The sequence below is a fragment of the Piliocolobus tephrosceles genome, chromosome 5, assembly GCF_002776525.5.
Source record: "Piliocolobus tephrosceles isolate RC106 chromosome 5, ASM277652v3, whole genome shotgun sequence".
NCBI lineage: Eukaryota > Metazoa > Chordata > Mammalia > Primates > Cercopithecidae > Piliocolobus > Piliocolobus tephrosceles.
This window is the reverse complement of record NC_045438.1, coordinates 142,302,588-142,320,641: the sequence shown is the minus strand read 5'-3', so window position 1 is coordinate 142,320,641 and position 18,054 is coordinate 142,302,588. Positions and strand designations below refer to the sequence as shown.

The following is an 18,054-nucleotide window of genomic DNA, read 5'->3' as shown; positions in this document are numbered from 1 at the left end:
CCTCCAGCATCTGAATTAAGGGAAACAATGTTTTGAAGCAGTCACAAAACTTTTCTAATACATTCGATCTGAGGTAAGACCTGATAATTTGTACTTCTAAATTATCCAGGTGATGCTGATGCTGCTGGTCCGGAGACCCTATCAGGAGAGCTTTACTTTAAAGGAAATGAAACTGCCCTAAAATGTTAATACTAAATAGCCACACAACGCCGGAAAATCGCACAGAATTTCAAGCAGAAGATGAAAGGTCCTGAAAAATGGCAGCGGTCATCCTACTCCCGGTACGGCTATGCGGGCATGAAAAGGAGTCTTGGGGCCCATCGTGCCCCTCCATGCAGGCTCCCTCATAAGGTCATCCCATCAACCTTTGCCACAAACGCCCGCCCCCTCATAGGGCCGTCCGGCCACGCCCCTCCGTGCCCTGACTACCGAGCTACACTTTACGCCGCTGCCACGTTACGCCCATCCGGCTCCCGCATATGGCGTCACGAACGTTTAACGTCCGGCCGGCGCGCGTCCGGGACGTTTCCTCGTAGGCAGCTAGCTGGTGGTTTCCAGTCCCCGGCGAGTGGACCTCTTTCTTCTGCGGCCACCAGATCGCCGGACATCGGAGACTTCGAACAATCCGGTGGACAGTTTAAAAACAGGACCGGCCGTCGCAGTGGCTCACGCCTGTAATCCCAGCACTTTGGGAGGCCGAGGCGAGCAGATGACGTGGTCAGGAGATAGAGACCATCCTGGCTTACACGGTGAGACCCCCGTCCCTACCAGGTGTACAAAAAATTAGCTGGGTGTGGTGGCACGCGCCTGTAGTCCCAGCTACTCAGGAGGCTGAGGCAGAAGAATTCGCTAGAACCCGGGAGGCGGAGCTTGCAGTGAACGAGATCGCGCCACTGCACTCCAGGCTGGCGACAGAGCGAGACTCCGTCTCAAAACAAAAAAACAGAGGACCGGAAATTTTGAAGACTGAGAAGCCAGGCAACAATCTTCCCTTGATCTTTTTGCTCCTCTCACAAGAGTTTTTCAGACTGCTGAAACCAACCAGAAGAGTAAGGAAGCAGGAAGAAACTTTCAGCTTCAGTCTCTCAGCATCCTCCTGCTTTCTTCTCAGAGAGCTGGCACTTTCCCCCTTCTCTAGTAGCTGAAAATATGTCTCCCATCTCCAAGGAGACGTTTCTTGCACCTTACTGTTCTCACGCCTGTAGGGCTCTTCGTGTGAGGATCGGTTTATGTATGTATATGAATGTGTGCGAATAATTATTTCCTAATTGAATTTAAAAAAAAAAAAAAACATCTTCAGGTACAGTTAGTGCCGTCCTCCATTAAACAGCAGGCACGGTGTCTAGGGCCCACAGTTCTTTTTGGGGGCTCATGAAAATATTTTAATTTCTTCTAAAGTCAGAAGGGAAAAAACATTTAAGTCGAAGAGGACGTTATATATTAATCTTCATGTGACTTTAATAAAGGAAGGTGCCCACGAAGGCAGAAGCACCTCAGGTGCAAGAAAGACAATGCAGCCGTTGGTGCACATAGCTGACAACCCTTACGAGTTATTTTTATTTCTTTTTATTTTTTATTTTTTACACATACATTTCTAAGTGATTTCCAGATACTAATGTCAGCCCCAAGACATACCTGTGCACTGTTATCCCACCTTTTTTTTTTTTTTTTTTTTTTTTTTTTGTTGGAGTCTCCCTCTGTTGCCCAGTCTGGAGTGCAGTGGTGCGATCTCACCTCGTTGCAACCTCCACCTGCCGGGTTCAAGCGATTCTCCTGCCTCAGCCTCCTGAGTGGCTGGGATTACAGGCGCGCTCCACCGTGCCCTGCTAATTTCTGCATTTTTAGTAGAGACAGGGTTTCACCATGTTGGTCAGGCTGGTCTGGAACTCCTGACTTGTGATCCGCCCGCCTCGGCCTCCCAAAGTGCTGGGATTACAGGTGTGAGCCACCACGCCCGGCCTGTTATCCCACTTTTACCCATGAGTATATACCAAGTGAAGCTTAAAATAACTTGTCCAATGTCCTACACCTAATACATGGCAGAGAGCTTTCTGACCTAGGCAGGTTAGCTCCAGGGTCCCTTCTTTACATTACAAATATTATCTCTTGGTAACTCTAAGGAATTAATTTAACAACATGTAAAAACAAAACCTTGCATTTCACATGATCAGTGAGATTTCCACTTTTCTCTCTGCCAATAATAGTACTGCACATAAACATAGTACAGTATATACCTGTCTCTTTTTTTTATGGTACTCTCCCCATATCACACTACACGTCCACGCAATTACCACTTCTCTGGTCTTCAGGGATGCTTCTCTCTTCATCTTGCTTCAGCACCCCAACACCATGTATGGAGATGAAGTCTCCATTCTCTGCATTGAAAACACACACCAACTTGAGTCAACCAGATTCCTATAGCAAACAGTGTGAGTTGAGTTTAGAATCAGAGAAATATTTTATCATTATTCACCCTCTCTACTCCCTTTATTCCCAGGGATACAGAGTTAAAGCATCCAGTGAAGAGCTATCGGTAGGCAATTAGAATATGTCAGCAAAAAGGCTCCTAGAAAACTCCAAGAATGCCTAACTCTGTTCTATCACCTGCTGATAATGCCTAGACCAAATGCCACACTGTTTTAATTACTGTAGGTTCATATGTCTTCATATATAGTGCTAAGTCACGGTCTATCACTCTCTTCTTTCTTTTCCTTTTTCTTTTTTTCTTTTTTTCTTTTTTTTGAGGATCGTCTTGACGATTTTCATTCATTGATATGAATTTTACAGTGCTCTACAAAATATTCATTAGGGTATGCTTGACATTACATTTTTCAGTAATTTACAAAACTATCCTTCTAGGAGAGTTTATATGAACATTTTAGTATATTGAATCATCACAAAACATAAACATAATACACTATAAAGCTGCCTCTTTTTAAAATGGATATTGTTTTATGTACTTAATGACATTACAAAATTTTTATCATATACATCTGGAATATTTACCCTTGGATTTAGAATCTGTTGTACTGTTGTGATGTCTGGCTTTTCTGTAATACCTTGATTTCAGATAGGTAATTGCTAGTGTATAAAAATGCCATGAATTTTTGTATGGTACTCTTATGCCCACTAATTCCAATTTTTTTTTTTTTTTTTGACGGAGCCTTGCTCTGTCGCCCAGGCTGGAATGCAGTGACTCAATCTCGGCTCACCGCAATCTCTGCCACCCAGGTTCAAGCGATTCTTCTGCCTCAGCCTCCCAAGTAGCTGAAACTATAGGCACGTGCCACCACACCCAGCTAATTTTTTGTATTTTCAGTAGAGACGGGGTTTTACTGTGTTAGCCGGGATGGTCTCCATCTCCTGACCTCATGATCCACCTGCCTCGGCCTCCCAAAGTGCTGGGATTACAAGCGTGAACCACCGCGCCTGGCCTATGCCCACTAATTCCAATTCTTATTTGATGTAATTGTTTATAGATTCTCATGAACTTTTACCTTGACAATTACGTTATTTTCAAAGATAATCATCTTTTCCTGTTGAATCCTTGCTCTTCTGACTGTCTGTTCCTATCTCATGGTATTGGCCAAACTCTGTGATGCCATGTTGAATAGGAGTAGTTTCACACCACACTTGTCTTCCTTCCACCTCTATGGGAATCCTTCCAAAATGGCACCATTAAGTGTTATACTCACTGTAGCTACTCCTTATGAAGTTCTCTTCTCATTGTTAAGTGTTTATGATGAAAGAGTGTTACATTGTGTTAAATGCTTTCTCATTATCTTTGGAGATGATCACGTTTTTTATTAATCTCTTTTTTTATTTTATTTTATTTTCTTTTTGAGATGGAGTTTCACTCTGTCACCCAGGCTGGAGTACAGTGCCTTGATCTAAGCTCATTACAACCTCCACCTCCCAGGTTCAAGTGATTCTTCTGCCTCAGTTTCCCAAGTAGCTGGGACTACAGGTGCATGCCACTATGTCTGGCTAATTTTTGTATTTTCAGTAGAAGACAGGGGTTCCTGCCGTTGGCCAGGCTGGCCTTAAACTCCTGACATCAAGTGACCCACCTGCCTTGGCCTCCTAAAGTACTAGGAATGCAGGCGTGAGCCACTGCTCTGGGCCTTCCTTTATTAATTTCTTAAACTGGCAGATTTAGAATGCTAAACTTCCGTCTATTCTTAGAATAAACCCTATATAATATGCTATTTATTTAAATAATATGGTCTCTGCAATTTCTCCTGGTTTCCATGTTTTCTCATAATAGGCATTTATTTCTAAAAAACAAAAATGAATGTTCATTAGTGAGACAAAGCTATAGTTTTGTTTTTTTCTTCTTTCTTTTTAAAATTTGTATTCTCCTCCAGTTTTGCTAATAACGTTATACAATTTTAAAAGAAAAATGTAGGAGAGCTATTTTTCTATAGTAACAGATTCTGTAAAATAGGTATCATGCCATGTGAGGTGGCATGTCCCTGTAGTCCTAGCTACTTAGGAGGTGAAGCGGAAGGACCACTTGAGCCCAGGAGTTAGAGACTGTAGGGTGCTGTCATCATTCCTGTGTATAGCCACTGCACTACAGCGGAGGTAACATAGCGAGACCCATCTCAGAAAAAAATAAAAACTAAGAGATAATCTATTCCTTAAAAATTCACTAAAACTTGGAAAATCAGACTGGACTTGGCAGTATTTGGGTGGAAGGACACAGAAAAGATTTTTTTTTAACTGCCTACCTTATTTTCGTAATCATAATTTGTTTACTCAGCTTGTCTATTAATTTTCTTTTTCTTGAAAATTATTTTCCACTGAGTTTAATTTTTTGTAAACATTACACAGCATTCTCTTGTCTTTCTTTATATCTCCCTTTTTGTAGTTATGTTCCTTAATTTCTATAACTTTCTGAAACCAGGATTAATTTTTTTTGAAATTGTCCAGTGTATGCTTTGAAAAATAGAAGGGATGTTTTCTGTGTCAAATGAAGGTAATCATAGATAGATCAAATTTGCTTATTGTCTTATTCAAATCCTAGACAACTATTAGCATTTTTCCTTGTTTGTAATATGAGTGTCTAACACTTATACGGAATATTGAAAGGTTACCCTACAATTGTAAATTTGAAATTCCCCTTCTAATTCTGTCAGTTATTTATTGACATAGTAGTGGTTCAGTAGTCCAGTGCATATAAGGTTTTGAATGTTACATCTTACTTTTGGATTTTTATTTTATCATTATGGAGTATAGCAAAGTTCTCTTTTGTTCTTTTTCAAATGTACTTGGTTTTGATTATCCCGTGCTCCTTGATTGATTTATTATTCTATTTTTTTTATTTCATTTAACTTTTAGTAAATAGTTATTTTTATAGTCTGTATCTAATCATTTCAATATCTGAAATCTTTTGTTTGCTTAGGGATCTAGGAGGAAATAGAAGGCTCTTCTTTGCTTATAAGCCAAACTCTCCATAGTGTCTGTTTTTCTTCAGTTTTGTGACATTTGTTACGACCTTATATTTAAACATCCTAAGTTCCTGACACAGTGTCTGGCATATAATAGGTGTTCAATAAATGATTGCTCAATAAATAGATAATGTGTATAAATGTAGAGAACTTGGGTTCAAGATGATTTCCTCCTGAAGGGGTTTGTGTTTGTCTTCATCAGGCACGAGGGGGCACTATAAGCCCGAGTCAATTTAATTTCAGGACGTCTTCATTGGAACTCAAGACTTCATTAAAACTTAGGGTTAAATCTTTGGGGCCAATTTTCTCCATCCACCTCCTCAGAGCCAGAGTCCTGTAGAGACAAACAAGGTTTTATCCCAGGGATGTTCACTACTTTTTTTCTTCTTTTTTCCTTTTTTTCTCCAGGCTACCCCTGTTTCAAAGCATTCTGGCTTTATGCTATGTGTCTTCACTTTTGTTTAAGAGCCTAGAATTCTATTCCCCAAGGGGCAGACTTTAATTCCCAGAGCTCAGAATCCTGATTAATGATATTTGCACCCAGAGAACCAAAGATGTCCTATTTGTCACCCTCATTTCAGCTTCTAAATTTTATTGTTCTGGATGGTTTATGGGAATTTCCTTTGTGGTTTTTTCTTTGCTTTTTTTTTCTTTGGGGGGAGGGGTGTGTGTGTTTGAGACAGTCTTGGTCTGTCACCGAGGCTGGACTGCAGTGGCATGATCTCGGCTCACTGCAACCTCCACTTCCCAGGTTCAAGCGATTCTCCTGCCTCAGCCTCCTGAGTAGCTTGGATTATAGGCACGCACCACCACGCCCGGCTAATTTTTATATTTTTAGTAGAGATGGGGTTTCACCATGTTGGCCAAGCTGGTGTCCAACTCCTGACCTCAAGTGATTCACCCGCCTTGACTTCCCAAAGTTCTGGGATTACAGGCATGAGCCACCGTGCCCGGCCTCTTTTGTTTTTTGTTAATTGAGTAACTAAGTACTAGTTTGTTGGTTGTAGTTTCTCTAGTTCATAGGTGTATTGCTTCAATAGAGTTTTCTGGAATATCTTGTTTTCCACATTGCAGATAAGAGTCCTTACAGTGTCCCTCTCTATCCCTGTAAACACCTTTGCTGTAATATTTTGTCTGATACTAATATTGCTAAACTGGCAATGTCTTGGTAAACATTTTCCGGGGATATTTGTCCCTCATCTTCTTTATTATTGTTATTATTATCTTTTTAAATCCACACATGATTTGTTTTTAGGCCCAAATAAGAGGAGTACTCTCTAAGGCACATTATTGCATATATTCTTTGCTTCAATTTAAAAAAATCGTAAAAAGATAAAATACTGTTCATGTTCAAAAACTGATATATGCTTTTTTTTTTTTGAAAGGCAAAATAAAAATTCCATGAAATTACAACCATATAGCAAAATACCTTGGATATATTCCATTTAATATAATATCTCACATTATTTTTGAGTTTCATTGTATGTAAACCTGAAAAAAAATGATCACTGTTCTTGGAGCTGGAGAGAACTTTTATGGGAAAGATGTCTATCAGAGAAATCAACTTATTTGTAAGCATACTAGCCAATTTTGTTTTTAAAGTAGTGATCCTGTGGTCCAGGTAACAGCACCCTTCAGCTCATCATCAAGTGATTACTACCTCAGAAGAGTTGAGAGCAATTGGGATTCTGGAAGTATGACTAGACAGGCAATTTTCATGATACCCAACATATATTGCTTTAAATAATATATGTCAGTAATTTCTGATTACATTAAAATAAAACCAAATGTATTTAATCTTTTACATTTTTATTTTTTTAAACATCAGACCCAGTGAGATTTAAATGATATGTCATTGATTGGAACTAATAATATTGATATTATTTTTCATTTTAATTTTGCCTATTTTATAGGCATTGTTCAATGGCCTATTGACCTTTATCTGAGCTCTGTGATCAAAAAACAGCAATGGTTAAAGAACTCCTCCCCACCTTCTTTTGTTCCAAAAATGGCTTACTGCAAAAACCACCCTTCATCATATGTGATTTAAAGAAGACTCATTGGTCGGGCCTGGTGGCTCAGGTCAGTAATCCCAGCACTTTGGGAGGCTGAGGCGGCCAGATGACGAGGTCATGAGATCCAGACCATCGTGGCCAATATGGTGAAACCCCGTCTCTACTAAAATTACTAAAATTAGCCGGGCGTGGTTCAACCGATTATCCTGCCCCAGCCTCCCAAGTAGCTGGGACTACAGGCACAGCCACCACGCCCAGCTAATTTTTGTCTCCATCTCTTGACCTCGTGATTTGCCCGCCTCGGTCTCCCAAAGTGCTAGGACTACAGGTGTGAGCCACTGCACCCAGCCAGGGAGCACATCTTCTATAAGGAGGTTTTATCTCCTACTTCTAGGAAGAAAAATGGGAGATCAGAGCACCCCTCTTGCATCTGCTGTTTTTAAGTCCCTTTAGCTCAAAATAATCCTTATGCCAAAATGGCATATTGTAATGTGGAATATTCTGCCAGCTTTCACATGTTTATGTGAAGGTATTATATGCCAGGCACTATTCTAAGTGCTAGATATACATCAATGGATAAAACAAGCAAAAATTCCTGCCCTCTTGGATCTTACATTTCTATAGGATTGTCATTCATTTTGTTTCATTTCTTTAACTTAAACAACCAAATCCTACTTGAATTAACACTGAAAATTTTAATTACTGATGCTTTATCTGTGCTTTGATTGAATTATTTAAAAAAGAAATTCATGCAATTTATCTTACCAATGAAGGCAACTAATCTAATAAGATTTAAATTCACTAATCCATCTCTACATAATTTCCAGGAAAAAGTGAACAGATTTAATTCATAGAATTTTGTTTTTAAAGATCCTCTCATCAATAACAATCAAAATATCTTTAAAAGATTAATCAGGCCCAACCAAGAGTGGTGGCTTACACCTGTAATCCCAGCACTTTGGGAGGCCAAGGCCGGCAGATCACCTGAGGTGAGCAGTTCGAGAATACCCTGGCCAACATGGTGAAACCTCGTCTCTACTAAAATATAAAAATTAGCCAGGCATGGTGGCATATGCATGTAATTCCAGTTACTGAGGAGGCGGAGGCACAAGAATTGCTTGAATCCAGGAGGCAGAGGTTGTGGTGAACTGAGGTCAAGCTACTGCAGGTGTGTGCTACCATGCCCGCAAAGGAAAAGGAAGGGGAAAGGATGGGAGGGAAGGGCAGGGAAGGGTGGGGAAGGGAACTCAGAAGCTGAAAAAAAAATGTATTACCTATTGAGAAATAGGAAATGGAAAATGGTTCTCTCCATCCAGACATTTCAAACCTTGCAAGGACATTAAGGGTTGAGGGATGGCAGGGTGGCCTGCCATTTTTCTATGCCAGGCTTCAGCCTTGAGCTCTAGATCGATAGAATTATCTTTGCCCTGAGCAGCTCTATGTGAATGTCTCAACCAGCCTCTCACCTTGTTACATATATACTAGAGAAATGTGTGCACATCTACACCAGGAAACATGTGCAAGAAAGTTCACAGAAGTAATGACCTCGATAATCCCAGATAGGCACAATATGAAGGTCTGTTATAGTAAATTGAGTAAACTAGTGTTACTGTATATTTAAGTATTTAAAATAATGAAACTATGGTACTGGAGTGACATATGAACATGAATGAATCTCAGAAACGTTGGTTTGGATAAAAAATATCATAAAATTATATACAGCTTGTGATTCCATTTATGTGAAGATAAAAATAGACAAAATGAAATGACTTACAATTTATGGATCCATTCTTAGATATTTAAACCACGAAAAACCAAAAAACAAACAAACAGAAACAAAAATAAGATTGATTAAAACAAAATGTAGGGCCAGGCTTGGTGTCTGACACCTGTAATTTCAGTGACTGGGGAGGCTAAGATGGGAGAATGCCTGGGCATTATAGTGAGATCCCCTTCTCTAAATATATATATATATATATATATATTTTTTTTTTTTTTTGAGACAGGGTCTCACTCTGTCTCCCAGGTGCAGAGGCACAATCTTGGCTCACTGCAACGTCCAACTCCTGGGTTCGAGCAATTCTCCTTCCTCAACCTCCCAAGTGGCTGGGATTGCAGGTGTGTGTCACCACGCCCAGCTAATTTTTGTATTTTTAGTAGAGACAGGGTTTCACCATTTTGATCAGGCTGGTCTTGAACTCCTGACCTCAGATGATCCACCTGCGTTGACCTCCCGAAGTGCTGGGCTTATAAGCATGAGCCACTGTGCCTGGCCTGACATTCTAGTTCTTAAACTGCCCTTTATTTTGATGATGTATATGTGTACTCTGTGAAAAGTGAGATATACTGTTCATAAGATTTATGTGAGTGATTGCTGTTCGCCTAGCTCAAAGTTCTTCCTGTCTCTCCCACTGAATTGGGGAGAGTTATACAGGGCCTATTAATTACTAATGATATTTTACTTCTTAAACTGGGTTTTTAAGTACCAACCATTTGTTTTACAATTCTTGTTTATGTTGCATATACCCTTTTGTACAAATATATTCACTATAAAAAGTTTAAAACTCTCTTGCGATCTCAATCAGAAACAGGAAATCTCAATGCCACTCTACAGTTACTGTCATTTTTAAAATTCCCCATTGTCTTTTTCTTAATTATGTGCCATATCACCATTTTTATTCATATAGATATATAAGTGCAGAAATTTTAGCCTTTAGCAGGAATTTCAAAAATCACGAATGGCAGTGTTACCTACTTCATTTAAATCATTTAAGGATCTCAATCCAATCTTGTCAGTTGAATATCTGATATGTGTAGTTCGGATGTAGTTAAGGGCCTTCATCTGCACTTTTCTTTCTATTTCTTCTTGCAGTTGCAGATTGTATCACTGAACTCCTCTCTCTGTGGTTTTCTTTGTGTATGTACATTTTGTGTCTCTCCAACATATTAGTTCATCCTCTTTAGGTGAATTTCTTTCTCTTTTTATCCTACTCTTCATGTCTGTCTCTCCTTCCATTGTGTCTGTTTATTTTTTCTCTCCGTTTGCCACTTTTCCCTTAATACGGTTTAAATTTTCTGTCTCATTTGTCTTTCTCCTTTTTCTCTAAGTTATACCATAGAATCAAAAAAATTTTTTTTCATTTCTAACCTCTTTTAGTCATTAAAGAAATGCTTCATTTTCTATTCTTTTAACATGAGAAGAACTCCGTTTCTCTTTTTGCAACACAGCCCACCAAGGTAGGTGAAGATGTCTTCTAACGGACTAGATACAAGTCAGACTGCCTAAATCATCATTCTGGTTACACCTAGTATAAACGATGGGGTTTTAGGCAGGACGCCGCAACTTGGGTTCTCTAATTTCCCTTTCTGTTAAATGAGAAAAAAGTAATATCACATAAGTCTTATTTATTTACTTATTTATTTTTTTGAGACAGAGTCTTACTCTTTCACCTAGGATGGAGTGGAATGGTACGGCCTTGGCTCACTGGAACCTCCACCTCCCGGGTTCTCCCTCAGCCTCTCAAGCAGCTGAGACTGCAGGCGTGCGCCACCATCTCCCGCTAATTTTTGTATTTTTAGTATCGACGGGGTTTCACTATATTGGCCAGGCAAGTCTCAAACTCCTGACCTCGTGATCCACACGCCTCGGCCTCCAAAAGTTTTCGGATTACAGGCGTGAGTCATCACTCCAGGCCGTTTTTTTGTTTTTGTTTTTTTCTTTGAGATGGAGTCTCTCTGTCTTGTCCAGGCTGCAGTGCAGTGCCAGAATCTCCTCTCACAGCAAGCTCCGCCTCCGAGGTGCATGCCATTCTCCTGCCTCAGTCTCCCAAGTAGCTGGGACTACAGGCGCCCGCCACCACACCCAGCTAATTTTCTTGTATTTTTAGTAGAGACAGGGTTTCACCGTTTTAGCCAGGATGGTCTGGATCTCCTGACCTTGTGATCCGCCCGCCTCGGCCTCCCAAAGTGCTGGGATTACAGGCGTGTAATCCCAAAAGGAGAAAGACAAATGAGACAGAACATTTAAACCGTATTAAAGGAAAAGTGGCACCGCGCCCGCCCCAAGATTTTTTGATTAAATAAATACAAATAAAGCGCATTAGCTATTCTGAACACTGCTATATTAGCTAAATTGGAAATTAAAAAAAAAAAAAGATGTTAAACAGATTTTAAGGTTTTCTCGTCATCACTGAAGTGAGAAAAACAAATTACTTTGTGAAAGAAACATAAGACACCATAAATTCAGAGTACACTTTTGTTAGATGCTAACCCACAGAGTGGAATACTTTTTGCGCAGCACCTTCGTGCCTGGAGACTTAGGACCCAGGAAGTGGGAATGGTGGCAGGAGAGGAGAGGGGCTAGGGGCCTGGGGACCGTGGGGTGAAGGAGGGGGGCTTAAAAAGAACAGTCAAATTTAGGAAGAACAGTTTCTTAAACTGAAGTTAGCTAAGAAGCGGGCTTTAGCCAAAGATAATAAGCTGAAAGTAAATCTCTTTGTTAAATAGCGGACTCTTTCATTTTAATTTTTTAAATAATATTTTCACTAGTAAGACAATATTTATTTCGGATCCTCGCTGTAGGGCTAAACTAGGTGTGACTTGCTTTTCCATTAAGGACTGGAGCCATTTTGGCTAAGACATTCTTTCCTGTCTTAGCTCTCTTCAAGAGATGCTATTTACTTTTGTTGTTGTTGTTGTTGTTGTTTTTCTCCGGACCTTTATTGCCTGCCCTTTATTTTCATGATGTGTTTGTGCACTCTGTAAAAAGTGGGAAACACTGTTCTCGGGATTGTGCGGGTGATGGCCGGTCGCCTAGCTCGCCGTTCTTCAGGTCTGTCCTGCGGCTCTAGAATCTACATCAGAATGCCAAGGCATAGCTTTTCCAGGAGCTGTTAAACCGACCTTACAATTCGAAGACGTAACTGCGCCAGAAGCTTTGTCTCCCTGGCATTTAAAAGGATAGAGGCCAGCAACTTTTAGTTTTTAAAATGAATAAGTAATCTGAATTGTTTGGAATCCCAGGAACGTGTTATATAAACTGTTAATTAGGTGACCCGTGCTCGAAAACTGCTCTCAGGATATGACCAATAGGAGAGTAGACCTAGGCTCCTTCATTTGCATGCAGACTTCACGACAAAAGAACGAATCAGAGATAGAGAAACTAAATCTTTATTTACATAGCATTGTCTACAAATTCCGAGGATCAGGAGATGTAGATTTCATTTTGATTTCTACTTGCAGAACAGGGAAGATAGCATGCCTGAGCCAGCTAAATCCGCTCCGGCCCCAAAGAAGGGCTCCAAAAAGGCCGTGACCAAGGCGCAGAAGAAGGACGGCAAGAAGCGCAAGCGCAGCCGAAAGGAGAGCTACTCCGTATACGTGTACAAAGTGCTGAAACAGGTCCACCCCGACACCGGCATCTCCTCCAAAGCCATGGGGATCATGAATTCCTTTGTCAACGACATCTTCGAGCGCATCGCCGGCGAGGCTTCCCGCCTGGCGCATTACAACAAGCGCTCCACCATCACCTCCAGGGAGATCCAGACGGCCGTGCGCCTGCTGCTTCCCGGGGAGCTGGCCAAGCACGCGGTGTCGGAGGGCACCAAGGCCGTCACCAAGTACACGAGCTCCAAGTAAACTTAGCCCTGCAACTGCCTTAGTAAACCCAAAGGCTCTTTTCAGAGCCACTCACCTTTTCACAATTGGAGCTATATACTGACACATAAAGTTACTGGAAACTCTTGCAGCTGAAATAGGCATGTTTTTAAAACTTAAAATGGTACTTGTTGGGCTAGTGGCTTTATGAAACTGGTTTCCGTGTTTTATGAGGTATCAGTCGATAGCACCTAAGAGACAACAGTAATTTCATAGTTTTGCTCTATGAAAACGAATTTCGTTTCTCTTTTTGAGTCCTTAAAAGTCTATGGGTTTTACAAAAGAAGCCCACATTATGGGGGACTGGAGCGGGGGTGGGGAAGGAGAGGAGACTGCTGCTCTCAAATAGTTCTTAATGTTGAATTTGCTTTTTTCCTTCCTTTCCTCAATTCCTTCAAAAAGGTCTTAATTTGGATTTTTAGGTTCTAAAGGAAAAATAAAACCCTCTTCCCTCCACCGCCCCACCTCTGCGACCTGTCTGGTTTCACCAACTAGACAATTCTCAGTGTGCAACCACACTTGCGTTTGCACACAAACACACATCGTTCATTGGTCGACAGTCCCCATCTCATCTTAATCATGTTCTCAGAGAAGTTGGGTCTCCATTGTTAAGGATTCTCCTAATCACAAAAGCTGACTATATACTTATCCCCAATCCAATCATTAATAAGGGGCATGTGATCTTTAGGTGTGTAGTCAGGTGTAGTCAAATTAATCAGATCCTTGAGGCTAAAAGGAACTCTGCCTTCTCCGGAGAACAAGTCAGGCAACAAAGAAATAAAGCTGTATTAGGAAGAAAGGAGGGGAAATGACTTTTGGGGAGAAGGCATCTGCACTGCCTGATACAAGCACCTTCCAGGCGAAGGTGGATGAAAGCAACATCCTGTAGGTTGAAAATGGATAGTCATTCATTCACATTCAAGTGCCAAGCAGTAAATTTTGTACTGAGGACTTTTGCACTGAGAACAGTGGTTCTCAGACTGGAGTGTGCATCAGAATCACCTGGAGAGCTTGTTAAAGGAGATTGCTGATATAAAGAATATGCTAACCAAGCGTCCTGCTTACATGGAGTTTTCTTGTGATAAAGATGTGGGAGAAGATTGTGAAGAGACTGAATATCAAACAATGAAGTTTAGATTTATTTTGCAGACAGTTATAGAAATTTGTGAGCAGGGACTAACAAAATTATAACTAGTTCTAGGAATATGCTTCCGGTGGCAGGAGACTGGATGCAGTGGAGGGAAATAATGATGTTGAAAGAGGATAAAGTTTCAAGCCAAAGAAATGGCAGGAGTAATGGAGCAGGGGATACAATAAACAAATCAGAAAGTAGTTGAAAGGATTTCATTCAGTATTTCATCAAATATTGATTGCACTCCCTCTATGCCAGGCATTGAAATACTGCAGTGAGCAAGACAAAGACATTTCCTAGTAGAAGAGAGACAATAGACTGGGCATGGTGGCTCGAGCCTGTAATCCCAGCACTTTGGGAAGCCAAGGAGGGCGGATCATCTGAGGTCGGGATTTCAAGACCAGCCTGTCCAACATGGCAAAACCCTGTCTCTATTAAAAATACAAAAATTAGCTGAGCATAGTGGCACAGGCCTGTAGTTCTAGCTACTTGGGAGGCTGAGGCAGAAGAATCGGAGAATTGCTTGAACCCAGGGAGGCGGAGGTTGCAGTGAGCTGAGATCACACCACTGCACTCCAGCCTGGGCCACAGAGGGAAATTACATCTCAAAGAAAAAAAAAAAAAGAAGAAGAATACATAGGTCTGTTTCACTCAGTAAATGGTAACAAAATAAACTCACTCCTGTTCAATGTATTATTTAGTATTATGTCTGTGATTCCTCTCCATCTTTAAATTTGGGATCTCTAGATTTCAGACCCTGAAATCCTAGACTTCTGGTTGTTGACAGGAATCCAGGGAGCCCTAGGAGTTCCTTGAGTTTCTGAGCATGAGCCTTAGAAAATGTCTATGTTCATATGTCTATTTTCAACAGATTCTCAAAGGAGTTTTTGATCCATCTATTACTAAAAACTACTCTTGTTTTTTTGTTGTTGTTGTTTTGTTTTTTGTTTTGTTTTGTTTGATACAGAGTTTCGCTCTCGTTGCCCAGGCTGGAGTGCAATGGCAAGATCTTGGCTCACCACAACCTCCACCTCCTGGGTTCAAGCGATTTTCCTGCCTCACCCTCCTGAGTAGCTGGGATTACAGGCATGCACCACCATACCCAACTAGTTTTTTTATTTTTAGTAGAGACAGGGTTTCTCCATGTTGGTCAGGCTGGTATCGAACTCCCGACGACCTCAGGTGATGCCCCTGCCTCGCCCTCCCAAAGTGCTGGGATTACAGGTGAGAGCCATCGTGCGTGGCAGAACCACTCTTTAAGGAAGTCAGCCCATGAAAATATATAGGTTACCACTGCTGAAGACATGTAGACTATCTAGTCTACCCATTGATCGCTAACTCTTTTTTTTTTTTTTTTGTATAGAGTCTCACTCTGACCCAGACCTGGAAGTTGCTGGAACTACAAGCCTGTGCCAGCATGCCCGGCTAATTTTTGTATTTTTATTAGAGATGAGGTTTCTCTGTGTTGGCCAGGAGGGTCTCAAACTCCTGACCTCAAGTGATCCACAAACTTCGGCCTCCCTAATTGCTGGGATTACAGGCATGAGCCATGTGCCCTGCCTGATCTCTAACTTGTAATTAGCCCCACTGTTTTGTCTATAATGGAACACAACAGAGGTGACGCCAAGTCGACAGGCTCATTTGGCATCAGCTTTTCTGTAGAGCTTTTAGGTCAATGGAAGGACATTCCACAATACTAAATAAGTTCAGGAAAAAAACTGAATTTTGTGTGATAAAATTATGCTGCTTACAAAGAGACTCAACAATAAATAAGCTTAAAGACAGATATTTTTGTGTCATGGAACAAATTCATTGTGATTAGTCCAGCTTTGTGAGGCAGCTCTGCTCCTTCCGATCAGTCAGGAAATTTCATTCCTTCCAAGTCAACGTTCTATCATCTCCTAAGGCCTAATGGTCTCTGCTTGCTCAAAACGAAATCAATACCATTATAGCTGGGGAAGAGGGTAACATGAAAGTTTCAAAGCCCAGACCTGGTAGTAACTTTTCTGTGTCTCACCTGTGTTAGAAATAACGTAGCCACATGCTTACATCTGCTCCCAGAAAGACCAGGAAATGTTGCCTCTTGCTAGACAGCCACCTGTCCAGCTTTCTTTTTATTATGATAAAGTGAAAAAACTTTATTGGAAAAATGAGGGTTTATGCAATATTCTCCACAAACTAAAATCCGTTTTGAGGACAGTGAATAATAGTGTCATACTAATAGTCCTGAGATTGTAATTTTACAGTGATTAAGAACAAGGACTGGAGTAACCCACTAGAGAATAGCTTACTTATTTTTGTCTCATTTCCTGAGGTGTAGAGGGAAAGAAGGTGGGAATTTAATCATGATAACCTCGGTTTTAAATGCCCATTCATGCAACCACAGTAGCCTGATCTATGATTTAAGGTAAAACGACTTGTGTTAATAATAAAGTCTAAAACTATTTAAGATAAAAGGCCAACAACAAAAACTCGTTCAACATACCTTTAAATTGGCCGCGGGTACATTAATAAAAAGTCCTTTTAAATTCAACAATAGAAAATCAGTAGCTCCGGATGGAAGGCAGCTCAGAGGAACACAGTCAAACAAGTTGGCCTCTCCCCATTCCACTGAAAAATTTTGAGAGAATCTTATGTACTTTCATGGTTGTTTCTCCCACGGCAATTACTACTTTCTTCTTTAAAGATTGTATTTGTCAGTTAAGTGCCTCCCACACACCTCATATATCCCCCTATACCCATAACCATGTGAACGCCATTTTGTCTTCCTTTCATATAACAATGCCTTGGTAGGAACTAGTACCGACCTCCATTTTTTTCCCTATTTTCACAGCACAATCAGCCTTTACCACTTGCCTTCTGTGATACAGGTTTTGTTATCTTGTTTCTCCAACAGCTACAGTCTTTGCTACTTTCTTTCTCTGATAGCCATGCAGAATGTTAGCGGCAGTTTGCCATCAGTCTCCTTACAGTAATACAGAAAACACAGGCCAAGCGTGGCGGCTCACGCTTGTAATCCCAGCACTTTCGGAGGCCGAGGAGGGGCAATCTCTTTGAGCTGGAGTTCAAGACGAGCCTGGGCAACATGGCGAAAATCCATCGCTACAAAAAATACAAAAATTAGCGGTTGTTGGTGGAGCAAGCCGGTTGTCCTAGCTACGCTTAAGGCTGAGACACAAGAATCCTTTGAACCCGGGAGGCGGAGACTGCAGTTTGCCGAGATCGCGCCATTGCACTCCAGCGTGGGAGACAGAGCAAGACTGTCTGAAAATAAATTAAAAAATAAAAGATACATTATCCTCACTAGCCAGTAACATATGAAGCCAAGACGTAATAAAACAATTTAACTTGAAAACCGAAGCTACTAAACACGTGAAACTACAGTAATTTTAAGCAGTGACTACTACTCTTTCTCCTGAGTGGATAGGTGGCCCTGAAAAGGGCCGTTGGTTTTGCGATAGCAAACTGTGGAGATAAGCTCAGCCGCCGAAGCCATACAGAGTGCGTCCCTGGCGCTTGAGCGCATACACCACGTCCATGGCTGTGACCGTCTTGCGTTTGGCGTGCTCCGTGTAGGTGACAGCATCGCGGATTACATTTTCCAGGAAAACCTTCAGCACTCCGCGAGTCTCCTCATAGATGAGGCCAGAAATACGCTTGACGCCGCCGCGGCGAGCCAGGCGCCGGATGGCTGGCTTGGTGATTCCTTGGATATTGTCGCGCAACACCTTGCGGTGACGTTTGGCGCCACCCTTACCTAGACCCTTTCCACCCTTGCCGCGACCAGACATGTTGAAAG

At 41.2% G+C, this 18,054-nt stretch overlaps 2 protein-coding genes across 2 annotated transcripts in view; one reads left to right on the top strand and one right to left on the bottom strand.

Annotated features, from left to right (window-relative positions):
- LOC111541062 overlaps nucleotides 1–18,054 on the bottom strand; it is a 166,208-nt gene extending 148,154 nt beyond the window's left edge. Inside the window, exon 1 of the mRNA XM_023209697.2 lies at nucleotides 17,754–18,054. Within this exon, the coding sequence (XP_023065465.1) occupies nucleotides 17,754–18,046 (293 nt within the window). The 5' untranslated portion in view covers nucleotides 18,047–18,054. The remainder of the gene's footprint in view (nucleotides 1–17,753) is intronic.
- LOC111541077 (histone H2B type 1) lies at nucleotides 617–13,211 on the top strand. Its single transcript, XM_023209715.1, has 2 exons — nucleotides 617–749; nucleotides 12,710–13,211. The coding sequence occupies exon 2, from the start codon at nucleotides 12,725–12,727 to the stop codon at nucleotides 13,103–13,105; it is 381 nt and encodes a 126-aa protein (XP_023065483.1). The 5' UTR covers nucleotides 617–749; nucleotides 12,710–12,724; the 3' UTR covers nucleotides 13,106–13,211.

Coding starts and splice junctions, on each gene's coding strand:
- LOC111541077 (XM_023209715.1), top strand. CDS start 12,725: ATGCCTGAGCCAGCTAAATCCGCTCCGGCCCCAAAGAAGGGCTCCAAA.